Here is a 12,643-nt window from a genome sequence, read left to right on the forward strand (position 1 = left end):
ACTGAAGCGAGAAAAAAGTTCTACGCAAGCAACGCAACTCCTAATGAAACTTCTGCCATGTAGGAAGATTTGCAAAGTAATGTAGGTAATTAATCACTCGAGACTACGGTGAGAGGAAGGTGAATCTGACGAATATTATTTATTCCTTACACCGATGGTTCCTTAAAAATTTGTTCAACAAGAAAACTTTTGGAAAAATTCCCGGCCGTCTTCAGCCGAGACAATGAAATTGAATGGTTTGAGGTCAAAAATTTGTATGTATGTGTGCCTGTGCCAAAATTCGGATTCCAAAATTCTGTATTCCAAAATTCTGTATTCCAAAATTCTGTCTTTTAAAATTCTGTAAACTCAAAATTTTGTATTTTATAATTCTGTGAATTCAAAATTCTGTAAATACAAGATTCTGGATTTAAAAATTTTGCATTCAAATTCTGTAAATGATAAAAGAAAACTTATTTTGTGCAGTTTATTTCATTATCTCATATAATTAGCAGAATTTTTCTCATAGTAGCATTTTTGGCTGAGGCATACTTTAACTGTGAGGAATCACATTCAGCAATGAAAACTCTTGAACTAGTTTGATCCTTTCAAAAGGGGCTAATTCCATAAGAGCAAATTGGCATATTTTTTTTATGTTTTTTGCTCTTATTTATTCACCTATTCCCTAAATTTAGTACATATTTTAATATAATAACACTTAGTATATTAATTTGTTTAATTATTTCTAATATCACCTAAACGTATTCTAACTATTGCGGTGTTTGAATATTCAAATAAGATAAAACGGCTGTGATTTTCGTAAGTCATGGAATTACCCAAGGGTAAATTTAATAGACTATTATTTCTAATTTCTTCTCAATAAATGAGTTAATATCTTCAATTTTGTTGTGTACAAAGTCACGGACATACTCATTTTCGTTATCAGCATTATTTTGATTATGATTTAATCTTGAAAATTAAGTTAAGGTCTTAAACAGAGGAAAAGTGCTACCAGAAGATATATTTTTTAAGCTAAATATGGCTTTAAATATCAACAAGAAGTGATTTCTACATGGTAAATATACCAAATTTGTTTCCAGCGACTGCTCCAATAAAGTTGCAGCATCTGTTAAGCGCCCCAAATTAAAAGATGTTGTTAGATTTAATAGAGCTAACTAATTTCCAATCCGTGATAACTTCGAAAATTGCGTTAGCTTGAGTACTTTCCTATGACATGCTCGAGTTCTGGTAGAAATAAAATTTCTAAAATATGAATTAATAAATCCAAAATATGCTGCAAAAATACTCAAAAAGTAAATAAAAAAAAAAAACATTTAAATAAAATAAAAAATGATTCAGTCTTTTATAATAAAAGTTTTATTAATGGAAAGTTCTCACAGAAAACAGTAAATTAAATAAACATAAAATTCAGCTAGGTTTAATAAAAAATATATCATTTATATAATATGTAAATACATTAGTTTCGAAATGTTTCCTGAAGTTTTCAAAACTAAACCGTTGGGATTTGGTCTTAAAAAACTTTTATACATGGAAAATGACCTCTCCACGTCCACAGACGTTAGTGGAGCATTTATTAAAGAGCTAATCTCATTTATAGAATATTGACTATCCAAGCACTCTTCATTTTCATTTAGGGATAACATGGTGGAGAAATTCTTCATTTGTATGTATCCTTCGTTTTTTTTTTTAACCTTCCGAAGGCAAGGCTTTTTTCTACGTGGATAACATTATCATTGTAAATACTAATTAATTTTTTTATAAAATAAAAAATAAAAACTTACAACAACATTTTAATGAAAGTAACTAACTGACTTCAATATAAATAAATTCTTGACCGATCGATAGAGAATTACAGAACCAGAAGCAAAAGAATACACCTTTTTTCAAGTGGTGGGGTGATGGGTAACCCCACTTGCCTTCGGAAGGTTAAGAACATTTTCTATTTTTTTACAAATGGACTGACCCATTGAAGACTCTACTGCATTTATTTTCGAAATTGCTTCCTCCATCAAACTTACTTGTTTATTAAGCGAGTTCTAACCCTCTAGTTTTACTATAGTCTCACTGAGAAACCCATAGTTTGAACTTATGAAAGTCATCTGGAATTGTGCATAGTGCTGCCAAGTTCTCAACAGTATTCTTTTTCAGAGAAATTAGTTTAAGGTTTTTAAAGTTTATTTTTCTTAAAATATGCTCGAAAAATATGCATTTATTGTGAAAATATGGTCAGTAAGCCAGAATATGCATTTATACCAAAATATGCAAAAATATGCGCTAATGATTGAATGCCACTTTAAAGCAAATCTCTTGATTCAAAAAACTATCTGTTTTATTATATTTTCTTCACCGCTCAAAACTAGTTAAACGTTGTCGTCTGAAAGATATAAAACATAATTTCATTTAATTTTAATTTTAATAATTCATCTAATGCTGTTTTTCTTCTTTTTATTTTCTGAAATAAAAATGGGTTTCTTTACCAAGCTGAATCTCCGAAATTATAACAACTAAAAATCTGAAAAAAAACAGACGATAACTTCAACCTATAAGGTTTAAGTCTTTAAAGTTTCAAATTTTTAAAACAAATAGTTTGGCTGGAATTTATTTTGTTTTATTATGTTGTTTCCATAAGAAACTTCAACTTCTTGGAGGCACGGGTTAGAAATAGGATAAAGTCTTGATTCTTGGGGAAAATTTATTTTTATTTATTTGGGAGCATACAAATTCAATTTTATTTTAAATAACGACCACCCTAACGTAACATATTTTCGTAGTATAATTTCCAATTTGTATTGGACGAACACACATTGTACATTTTCATTTATTTTTATTTTAGTCTGTAATTTATTTTTTTTTTTTTTTGGATAAAGCGAATAAATCTCAAGACTAAAATTTTGAAAACCATAACCATTCACGAGATTTTTATTACGAGTTATAATTTTTTTAAAAGTTTGCATTAAAGAAGAAAGATCCCCTTTGTCAGAATCCTCGCTATTAATACAGTTGTATTTTGTAGCACCCTCTCGTCACCATCAGCATCAGTTTCTATCGCTTTCAACATGAATAATAATTCAGGCCTGTAAAATTAAAATATGAAAATACTTTCCAAATGTAAGTAATGTTATCTGCAATGCAGCAAATACAAATCTATGAATTTACCTGCATTATTGATTTTTAAAAGATTCTCTATTACTACTTCAATGACTAAATTTATTGATTTATTTTCACCATCGAACCTTCTTATTCTTATTTCTCGATTTAGTTCAATAGTTTTTATTTTGACGTAGATTGTTATATTCTATCGAATTATACATTGTTGTTGCCAGAGTCTTTACTGAACAATATCGATTTAGAAAATCTTGTGTCTGTTGAGCTCGCTGATCTTTATTTTAATAAACCAGCTTCTAGCAGGTAAGGTTTTCAATATTATAACCGAACCATCTAGTAACACAATCGCCGGGGTTACTAAAACTGTTTTTGGGTCGTTGTTGCAGAAAAGACTGCACAAAATTCTCCTAGTTTTAATAAAGGTATCAAGACTTAATGTAAGCAGCTGGATCATTCACAACAATTTTATCTTTTTAGTGGAAAATTCTGATATAACCTATAGGGAGAAAAAAGTGTCACCTTAAAATAAGATGATGCGCACATTAAATTTCACCACCTTAAAATAAGGTGATATCCGCTTAAAATAAGCTGATTCCACTTAAACTCAGTTAAATTTAATGTGAACTTCATTTTATTTTAATGTGAATGTTCATCTTAAAAAAATTGACCAAAAATAAAAATTTTAAAATTATAGTCACACTTTGCTTTAGTTGCAGTTTATCATACTCATTTCCAACATTGAGATAGCACAGTGGTAAGGCACTGTCCTAGTAAGCCAACAGTTGTAGGTTCGATCCCCGGTGGCTGAAAGTTTTTTTGTTTTTAATTTACGCATTCAAGAAATTAATGTGACTTGTCACCTTAATTTAAGGTGATGTCACCTTAATTTAATGTGAAAGTCATCTTAGCAAAAAACCATGCAGAAATCCTCTTAAATTAAGGTGCCATCCGCTTAATTCTATGTGGTAAGTTTTCTCCGTGTATCAATCCATGAGCATCGTGCAGGAGAGTTTTTTCAAAAAACGCATGAAAGACTTCTTGATAGTTATAATGTTTATCGATGGGTTTTTGTCGTTAGGTCATATGGAAGAAGTTTCTGCTGCTGAAATATACCAATCTTCCTACAAGCCGTACTATCTTCCTCATCATGCGGTATTTAAGGACTTCTGGTTGGACCAATTATACAACGTGACATCTTTTCTGTTTGTCTATGCACGGTTTAAACGACATTTTTACACATCATGTTAAAAGACATCGAGGAGACAGACAAATTAGGATTTCACGTGATGATTGCGATTATCAAAGAGCCTGTGAGGAACCCGGAATATTTTTGTTCGCCCGGAATCTAAAAACCTATCGTGAATTTCACATCAAGAGAATTTCCGCTAAACTAGTTCCTTGTTCGGCACCAAAATTTAAGTGAGAAAAGAGCTGTCGACTACCTCCTATAATATAATTAATATTATTTTTATTACCTAAGAATATTATTACCTAAAAAAAAGTTCAAAATACCGGTAGATATCGGAACGCGAACAATTTTTCGCTCGGAACTCATAATAAGGAAAAAGTTAAATTCAATCACAGTACACATAAAAAGTTAATATCTTCCAAACTGACATTGGTCGCCAGCTACCGTAATTCTTAATTGTTTTAAATTACCGAGGAAAAACGCACAAAAACCGAAAAACCACGCACACCATTAATTTTTTTTTTTTTTACAATTATTGACCATTTTCTGAGAAGAAACACGAAGAAAATTTTTATTTTTTTAATTTATAATTTTTTCAAATGACATTTTATAAATTAAAACAAAAACTAATTTTCTGTTAACTGCGATTAAAATATAAAAATTAAAGGCCGACCTGACAGATTCTTGCCCATTTTTGACAAAAAAATTTTGACTACGTTAGGAAGATATTACCTTATTTATGTGTACTGGGAAATTCAATTTTTCCGGATGGAATCTTATTCACGTAAAACAAAAAACAGTCTACTCAAAACTACGCCAAAAAAATTACGGAGGCTGTTGCAAACATCATCTCAAGCAGATTCTTCCACAGATCGTTTTTAAGAATATGTAGGTCTTGAATTGCAGTTGGAGGCAAGCAATATGAACATTTGCTATAGCTAATAAACAAATATAAAAAAAAAAAATAAAACTATACTTTCTTCAATATACTCAATTCGTAATCAAAAAGGTCACGAAAGGAGGAACTAATCTAAATAAACTTTAGAGGTGTACAACGAAAATAGAAAAAAATAAATTTCGTTCATGATTTCGGTCCTCGGTGTTCTATTTTTGTATGGATTTAATACGCATAATCGCATCCATTTTTTTGTTTATCGTTGTTACTTTTAGAAGTCAATTGTTACACATTTCGATTTTTCTGGAAAAAAAAAAAATGGATACCACGCCTGTAGAAGTTGCACAAGTTATCTCACTACTACGACAGCGTGCGGTGGCCCTACAACTTCATCTAAGCCGATCCTGTATAAGTATATCAAAGGTCTACAGATCTACAGAAGGTTCAGAAAAACTGGAGATTTTGTGCGAATGCCAGGATCTCGACGTCGCCGGTGCACTAGTGAGAGAGATGACAGATTCGTCCTAATGACTTCTTTAAGAAATCGTCATTTTACAGGCGTTAACATCCAAGAACAGCTCAGATAGGTAAGGGAAAGAGTTGTTAGTACATGGCCAGTAAGGGGATGTCATAAAGAAGTAAATCTTACCCCGAAGCGTCCTGCTATGGGACCTAAATTAACTGCTAATCACCGGCCAGCTGGACTACGATTTGCTCACACACACCTATTGGGGATGGGAATTTGAGGAATGGAGGCCAGTTATGTTCTCGGATAAGTGCAGAATATGTCTCCATGGAAGCGATCGAAGATGCAGAGTATACAGACGACCTGTCTAGCGATTTGCACAATGATGTATGATATGGGCTGGCATTTCATTTGTGCCTGGTGGTTGTAGAGGAAGAGGTTTAATTGCGAATCGGTACAACTCTGATATTCTGACAGATCATGTCGTTCCTTATGTTGAAAATATTGGCCAGGATTTCATGCTATTGCACAATAACGCTCGATGCCACACTATGCGAGTAACGACCGAATTCTTTAGGGAAGTCGGTATTGCTACTATGGACGGACTTAGCCGAGACTAAAACCCAATCGAGCATTTGTGGGACGAGCTTAAGCGAAGAGTTCAAGCTCCAGAAATCATTAGTGAATAGAAAGAGGCACTGGAAAAAGAATAAGAAGGAGTACCGCAGGATATAGTCAATAAACTCATCAGGTCGATGAAAAATCGTTTACGGACTGGAATTAGAGCTAGAAGGGGCAATACAAAATATTGAAACAGTAAACTGCACTTCATTTTGTTTAATGTTAATTTTTCCAGACACTATCTGTCTTAATTTCAGTCTTTTTTTCCTTATACATACATCATTTATGCTGATTATAATTGGATCTTTATAAAGTGAACAGATTTTTAAGTTTTTAGCATTGACTTAAAGCTTTTCTTTCAAGCTTTTTAATGGTACCATTAACATTCATACATGTATGTATGTGAAATACATCCTGATCAATTATCATTTTTACAGAACGCAAAAGTTTGATTTGTTTTGCTCCTAAGGCTCAATTTATTCACTCTCCATTATATTTAAAATCTCAATTAAAAATTATAAATCTGTCAAATCGCATACAAATTTTAAAATTTCCCTTTTTAAATGGCGACTTTAAATTTAATGGAGTGTGAATAAATTGAGCCTAAGGCCCAATTTATTCACTCTCCATTATTTTTAAAGGCTCCATTAAAAATTATAAAACTGTCAAATCGCATACAAATTTTAAAATTTCCCTTTTTTAATGGCGACTTTAAATTTAATGGAGTGTGAATAAATTGGACCTAAGTGTAATTTAATTTGTTTAAAATCATTTTTACAACATTTTAATAAGCATTTAAGAACCTTAAATAAAAAAAAATACCCATTTTGACAGCTATCATGCTTATACCAAAGACAACAAATATATAATATACATAATACATAATAAGGGTTATATACATATAAATAAATAATGTAAAATGCATGTAAAATATATATACTACTGTTGAATTCTTGCATAACTCTTTTGAATTTTAAATTTTACAGCTCATGAATATTTTACCTTAAAGTATAGTAGAATAAAAAAAAAATTGCAATGTTATTCTTGTTATGTACCAATTTTTTTTCCACACATTTGTCAAAGATACATTTGAATATCTACCTAGATACAAAACAAATAGCTATGCTCTAAATAAATACATATTAAAAATAAACTACAAGGCAAAAATTCGTATATGCGCTTACCTTAGGCTGGGAACGGCAGCTGCTGCGGCCTGTATCGGTGGCGGCACATTATACGGAAACGGAAGTTTTGCTGCTACAGCTGGATTTTCGAACAACATTTTGGCAGAATTTGTATGTAAATCAATTTTTAAATCAAGTTGAAGAATATCCTTTATGGTTTTAATTTATTGTGAGGATTTTCTAAAAGCGAAAACGTGTTTTCTTTTATTTACTTTTTTTTTTTTTGTTTGTTCGAACAAATGTCTAGATATATCTTTGAATTTATTTTGAACTTTATGTACTTTTGCAAAACAGATTAAAATATATTTGCAGAATAAAAAAAAAACAATACACAAACGATTTACAATATTAGAGAAGGTATTTCTATAACAATCAAAAGCTTAATTATTTTTTTACATTTACACCCTTTTTCAAATATAGTGATTATATACAAATTTACTGTTTTATTTTACGTGCATCTAAAAAAAACAAGAAGAAAAAGAAATAGATTTGCAAATTAGAATAGTTACACTTTCTAATTGTCCTCAAATCAAAGAAACTCCCACAATAAAAACAAAAAAAAAATCAAAAAAAAAAAAAAGTTGTAAGATTCTTTCTTCATGTACGTTCTTTTATGTCTGTTTCATTTGTCGTAGTTTTTTCTTTCCTTCGTCTCTCTTGCCAACTTACTGATTTATAAATGCATGCACTAATAATTTCCAAAGAAAGGAAAAAAGAACAGCACAAAATCTAAAGCAATTTTTATGACAAAGAAACTACAAACTGTAGGTATTTTTGATACAAAGTCATTCACAATATACATATATTGTTATTAATAAACATAAACTACTTAGAAGTATGATTTTAATTATTCTATACTAAACACTTCAATTGAATTATCATCCGAATCTTAAATGTAATGGAACAATTTCCTTTCACATCTACGTTTATTTTAATTCGCCGCCCGATTGGACCTATGTCGTTTCATTCCCTCGCAATACCTTTCCATTGGTGGAAGCAGGTAAGATAATAGTTTTGCGAAATTTTAGTGAGACAAAGCTATTTCATGAGATCTCACAAAACCACTTTGCATTTGCGAAGTGCAGTGTTTTTTTGTAAGTTGCTTTGTTTTTTTTTCCTTTCGTCTTTTTTTTTTTTGTCAACGGCGACACGGAATGCGAATATCAAGTCCGAACATAAATTACAACTTCACTTCCTTATTTTTACTTAATTTTGTGAGAAATACCTTTTGCACATTTATGAAATCACAATATTTGTTGGAACAAATAAATCTTGCAAATTAGAACAAGGTAAAATTCTGTAAAAGAAAATATAAATTTTTGACGAAAAATTAAATAACATTCTAATATTTGGAATCAGAAAATCGATTTCTTTCTCAAAACAAAAAAGACGTGACAATACAACAGTCGAAACCAGACTAGGAGCTTCGCCTTCGTTTCCAAATCGGTTTTTCATTTTTCATGTTTGCTCTTTCGCTTCGCCTTCTTTTGTGTTGTTTTTATTATTTTCAGTGTGAGTGGAATGTGGAATGAAACAAAATAGAAATAGAAAACAGCATGCAAGATGCCAACTATATAAACGAGATATCACTGCTGTGTGTAAGTAGTAGGTATACAAATCAGAATGGTTGTCCTTTTCAATCCCATGTTGAAGTTTTTTTTTTTTTTTTTTTGTCCAGATTTCGGAATCGGAAGTATGTTACGGAGTTGCCATCAGTGGCAATTTTTGTTTGAATTGTGATGCTTGATGGCAAAATTTCAAAACATGATACCACTCTATTTCTGTAAAGACTGAGAGGAAAGCGGGGTTGTTTTTAATGTTTTCGGGGGATGAGAAATGAAACTATGTTGCAAGTTTCTGCAAATGCCATTAATAAATTAGGGTGATTTTTGCAAATGACAAAGCGTGTCATGTGGTAAAGAGTAGCCGTGTTTTTGTGGTAAAAATATTTGCATCGTAAACAACAACAAATAAAGAAAACTATGCGTTTCATAATTCCGAAGCAAGAATTGCTATTATACCTATTTGTTGCAGTTAAAGAAATTGCTGACGAGATGGATTTGCAATAGGTAGTTACCAGGGATGGGACTTTTTGAAAAAAATGTCGAAGTAGATTTGAACAAATAACGCAGTAGATTCATTTTTATCGCAGTAGATTTTTATATTTTTAGAATTTCATAAAAAATAACAAAAACTAAACATTCATTTCTTATTAGAAAATATAACAAAAACGGAGCAAAACAAAAATGTATGCATTGTTGTATTAATTATACGTAAAAATACACGTTACGTATTAGAATGAGATTGACTGCATTCAGAATAACGATCAAACAAATAATATAAATAATATCGTCGGCACAAAGCCAAAACCGCGAATCTGCATTTTTGGACATTTTCACTTTAATGCGTCATTTAACTTGCTATCGGTCCCTCTATCCACTGCTTCGACCCCAATAATCCATCTGTTCCCTAAAAGCCTAAAATATCAATTTTCGTAGCACGAGTTCCCATAAGATTGCATGAATTTCCAAAACTTTGAAGTCGTTTTTCTCAAAACTACAATTTTGCAGATTCGTGGTTTTAGCTGATATGCTGATATTTTTACATGAGATTCACGTGGAAATTTTCCACACAAAACATTTTTGTTGGCATGGAATTTAAAAACGGCAAAACAAGTTCTTTGTTCGCCAAAAAAACTTTAAGTGAGAAGAGATCTGTCGACTACCTCGCAGAGTGTTGCCAGAATATTTAAGAAGCAAGGAGCCGATTTTGAAAAATCTTGGAGCCAAAAATAGCCTTTTTAAAATATGGCCTAAAAAACGCATACAGTTTTTTTTTTTGCTATTAGATTTGTTGATATTTGTATATTCTGGTTTTTATGCTCATTGACGGGCATGAAATTAAATTAGTAGTAGTTAATAATGAAAAATGTATGCAAATTGCTTATCTCTGTTCACATCTCTAATGGATTTTTGTTGTAAAATGCTTTGATTTCAAAGGAGCCTTAAGTCGCCAAGTTCAAAATTAAAAGAGCGAAATTCCGATAAATCGAAAATCAAAATTTTAAGTAGCCAGTGAAATGTTCAAGGAGCTTGTTTGGCGATAAATAGCCGGCTCTGGCCACACTGCCTCGCACATTACCTGAAATAATCATTTTTATCAAAAAAACAAAACCGACTTCCATGGTTAAAAACTTTTATGGCTTTTATGGTTTTTCTCATAGCCAGAACTGTACAAAATTGAAATGGGACCACACTGCAGGCCCCAGCTTTCTAATATAAAAAGAATCATCAAAATTAGTTTACTCAGTCCAAAGTTATGAGGTAACAAACATAACAAACAAACAAAAAATACAGACGAATTAAATACCTCCTCCTTTTTGGAAGTCGGTAAAAATACGGGGACAACTTTTTTCACGGAACTCATAATAGAAATAAAAGTAAAATTCAATTTTTTCGGGTGAAATCTTGTTCACATGAAATTCACAATAGGCTGATAATTTTTTTTTTGTAAAACAAAAAGTGCAGTAGATTTTATTTAAAGGCAGTAGATTTGTTTCTTGAAGAAAATGCAGCAGATCTACTGCAGCAAAGTCCCATCCCTGGTAGTTACCATTGAATTATTACAAAATAGAAGAAGATACCCTTCATTACGACCGCTTGTTATGTTGGTGGCGTTACTTGTTAATCATATGAGATTTGTGTATTAAATAAATTAAAAAAAAAAAAAAGATTTTTTTCAAAATAATAGCTCATGGAGATAAACCTCGTTAAAGGGAAGGGCAGTATTCAAATTTTACATAAAAGATTAGTATTAATTATAAAAAAGAAAAATGAATATATATTAAACAGCTATCAATTTTTAATGAAGGTTTAAGAAAATGATAAGTTGTGGCGCAACCCTATAATTTAGTTCATCTTTCTTTCGATGCCAATTCTTTTTTTTTTTTCCTTTTAAGAAAATTATTGCAAGTAACTCGATTTTGTGAGGATTTATTTTTCACAAACTTCTTATTAGCAAAAGTCTAACTTGTGAGGTCTACAGATATTTTATAAAGATGTGACCATTTTTGTAACGATATAAAAGTTCGACTCTTTTTGTTACTTTTCGAGTTTTTGCCTATAACTGAATTTAAAAATTTTTATTAATAAACTTTTTGTAGAAATTTAAATAAAAAAAAAAAAATAAAAAAATAATATACTTAAAAAATATTTTCAAAATAAAAGAAAAGAACGACATTTTTAATGTTCTTACAAAATAATTTGTTTTATACTTTGAGCAATTATAGATATTGAACATGTGTGAATGATAAGAAGATGCTTCATCAACATTATGGCCAAACAAATTAAATACGGCTAAAATTGGATAAAATATGGACTACTTTTTTTTGGTCTTTCTGAACTATTGAAAATAAAAATATATAATTGAACTTGATCATTTTCTGCTCTACTAATTTGTTAAAAAAATTGTTTTTATGCTGTAAAGTATGCAGTTTTGGCTAGTTTAGTTTATTTAAAGTAGTTTAGGTATAGTGTTTTCGTGACAAAAAAAAAAAAAAAAAACGAATTTAAGGTGTTTGTAATAATACCAAAAAAAGAATGAGCAAGCAAAAAAAGGGTCTCTATCAGACTCGTAAATTATTTTTTGTAAATTATAAAAATTAACATTTATACTCATAATTACGTGCTATACCTTTTTGTAAAGCCAGTGACCTTTTTATTTATTTTGTTTTTTGAATAAACCTATTATAAAGAATACTTTTTAAAAATTTATTTTCAAACTAAAAAATTGAAGAAAAAAATTTTAGAATAATTTTTTTTCAAAATAGAGGCTGGTTAATTAGTTTATTATTCTTCTTCTGCCTTTTTTTCGGCGCTGTTATAATCTCGGTGTCAAGGGAATCATAAATCCCTCGTATCTGCTTCACACTAGTGATCCGCCTGTGGGCTTCGCCGGGTTGACCTCAGAAATCGGCGGCAAGCCTCCTGTTTTTGCATTTGCTTGTACCAGGAGTTTTAAGGCCTACCTTTCTTTTTATTTCGGGTTGGAACGTTATACCTAAGCCTCGTTCATATAATAGCCAAGGTTCTGGCGCCAGTCAAAAACCATGAAAGATCAGTAAAATTACCAGTTTTTCAAAAATTGTTTTTTATTCAGCGATCATTTATTACGTCATTTAAAAT

At 30.7% G+C, this 12,643-nt stretch overlaps 1 protein-coding gene and 2 long non-coding RNA genes across 18 annotated transcripts in view; 1 reads left to right on the forward strand and 2 right to left on the reverse strand.

Annotated features, from left to right (window-relative positions):
* The window catches only part of LOC129916489 (RNA-binding protein Musashi homolog Rbp6), an 80,949-nt gene extending 72,088 nt beyond the window's left edge, over positions 1-8,861 (reverse strand). For 2 of the 13 annotated variants that reach the window (XR_008772469.1, XR_008772464.1), the window contains exons 1-2: positions 8,686-8,861; positions 7,461-7,640 (exon numbers count right to left, since the gene is read on the reverse strand). Coding sequence is in view for 3 of the 13 variants with exons in the window: in XM_055996482.1 (XP_055852457.1) it covers positions 7,461-7,558 (98 nt within the window). In the remaining 10 variants the exon portion in view is untranslated. Of the gene's footprint in view, positions 1-7,460; positions 7,641-8,129; positions 8,268-8,318; positions 8,555-8,685 lie in introns of those variants that run through there. The other 11 variants (XR_008772462.1, XM_055996482.1, XR_008772466.1 and 8 more) reach the window with 8 other exon arrangements.
* LOC129916494 (uncharacterized) lies at positions 1,927-5,285 on the reverse strand. 4 transcript variants are annotated; one of them, XR_008772476.1, is made up of 6 exons: positions 4,618-5,284; positions 3,966-4,550; positions 3,832-3,909; positions 3,662-3,758; positions 3,157-3,601; positions 1,927-3,074 (listed from the first exon to the last, which is right to left on the reverse strand). It is a non-coding gene; the product is annotated as an uncharacterized LOC129916494 (long non-coding RNA). The 4 variants fall into 4 exon arrangements; XR_008772474.1 differs by having other exon boundaries at positions 3,832-4,550; positions 4,618-5,285; XR_008772475.1 differs by lacking the exon at positions 3,662-3,758 and having other exon boundaries at positions 3,804-3,909; positions 4,618-5,283.
* Positions 8,862-8,972: 111 nt separating the features above from the next.
* On the forward strand, positions 8,973-9,380 carry LOC129916495 (uncharacterized). Its single transcript, XR_008772477.1, has 2 exons — positions 8,973-9,069; positions 9,139-9,380. It is a non-coding gene; the product is annotated as an uncharacterized LOC129916495 (long non-coding RNA).
* The last annotated feature ends 3,263 nt before the right edge of the window (positions 9,381-12,643 follow it).

The sequence above is a fragment of the Episyrphus balteatus genome, chromosome 3 (genome assembly GCF_945859705.1).
Source record: "Episyrphus balteatus chromosome 3, idEpiBalt1.1, whole genome shotgun sequence".
Lineage (NCBI taxonomy): Eukaryota > Metazoa > Arthropoda > Insecta > Diptera > Syrphidae > Episyrphus > Episyrphus balteatus.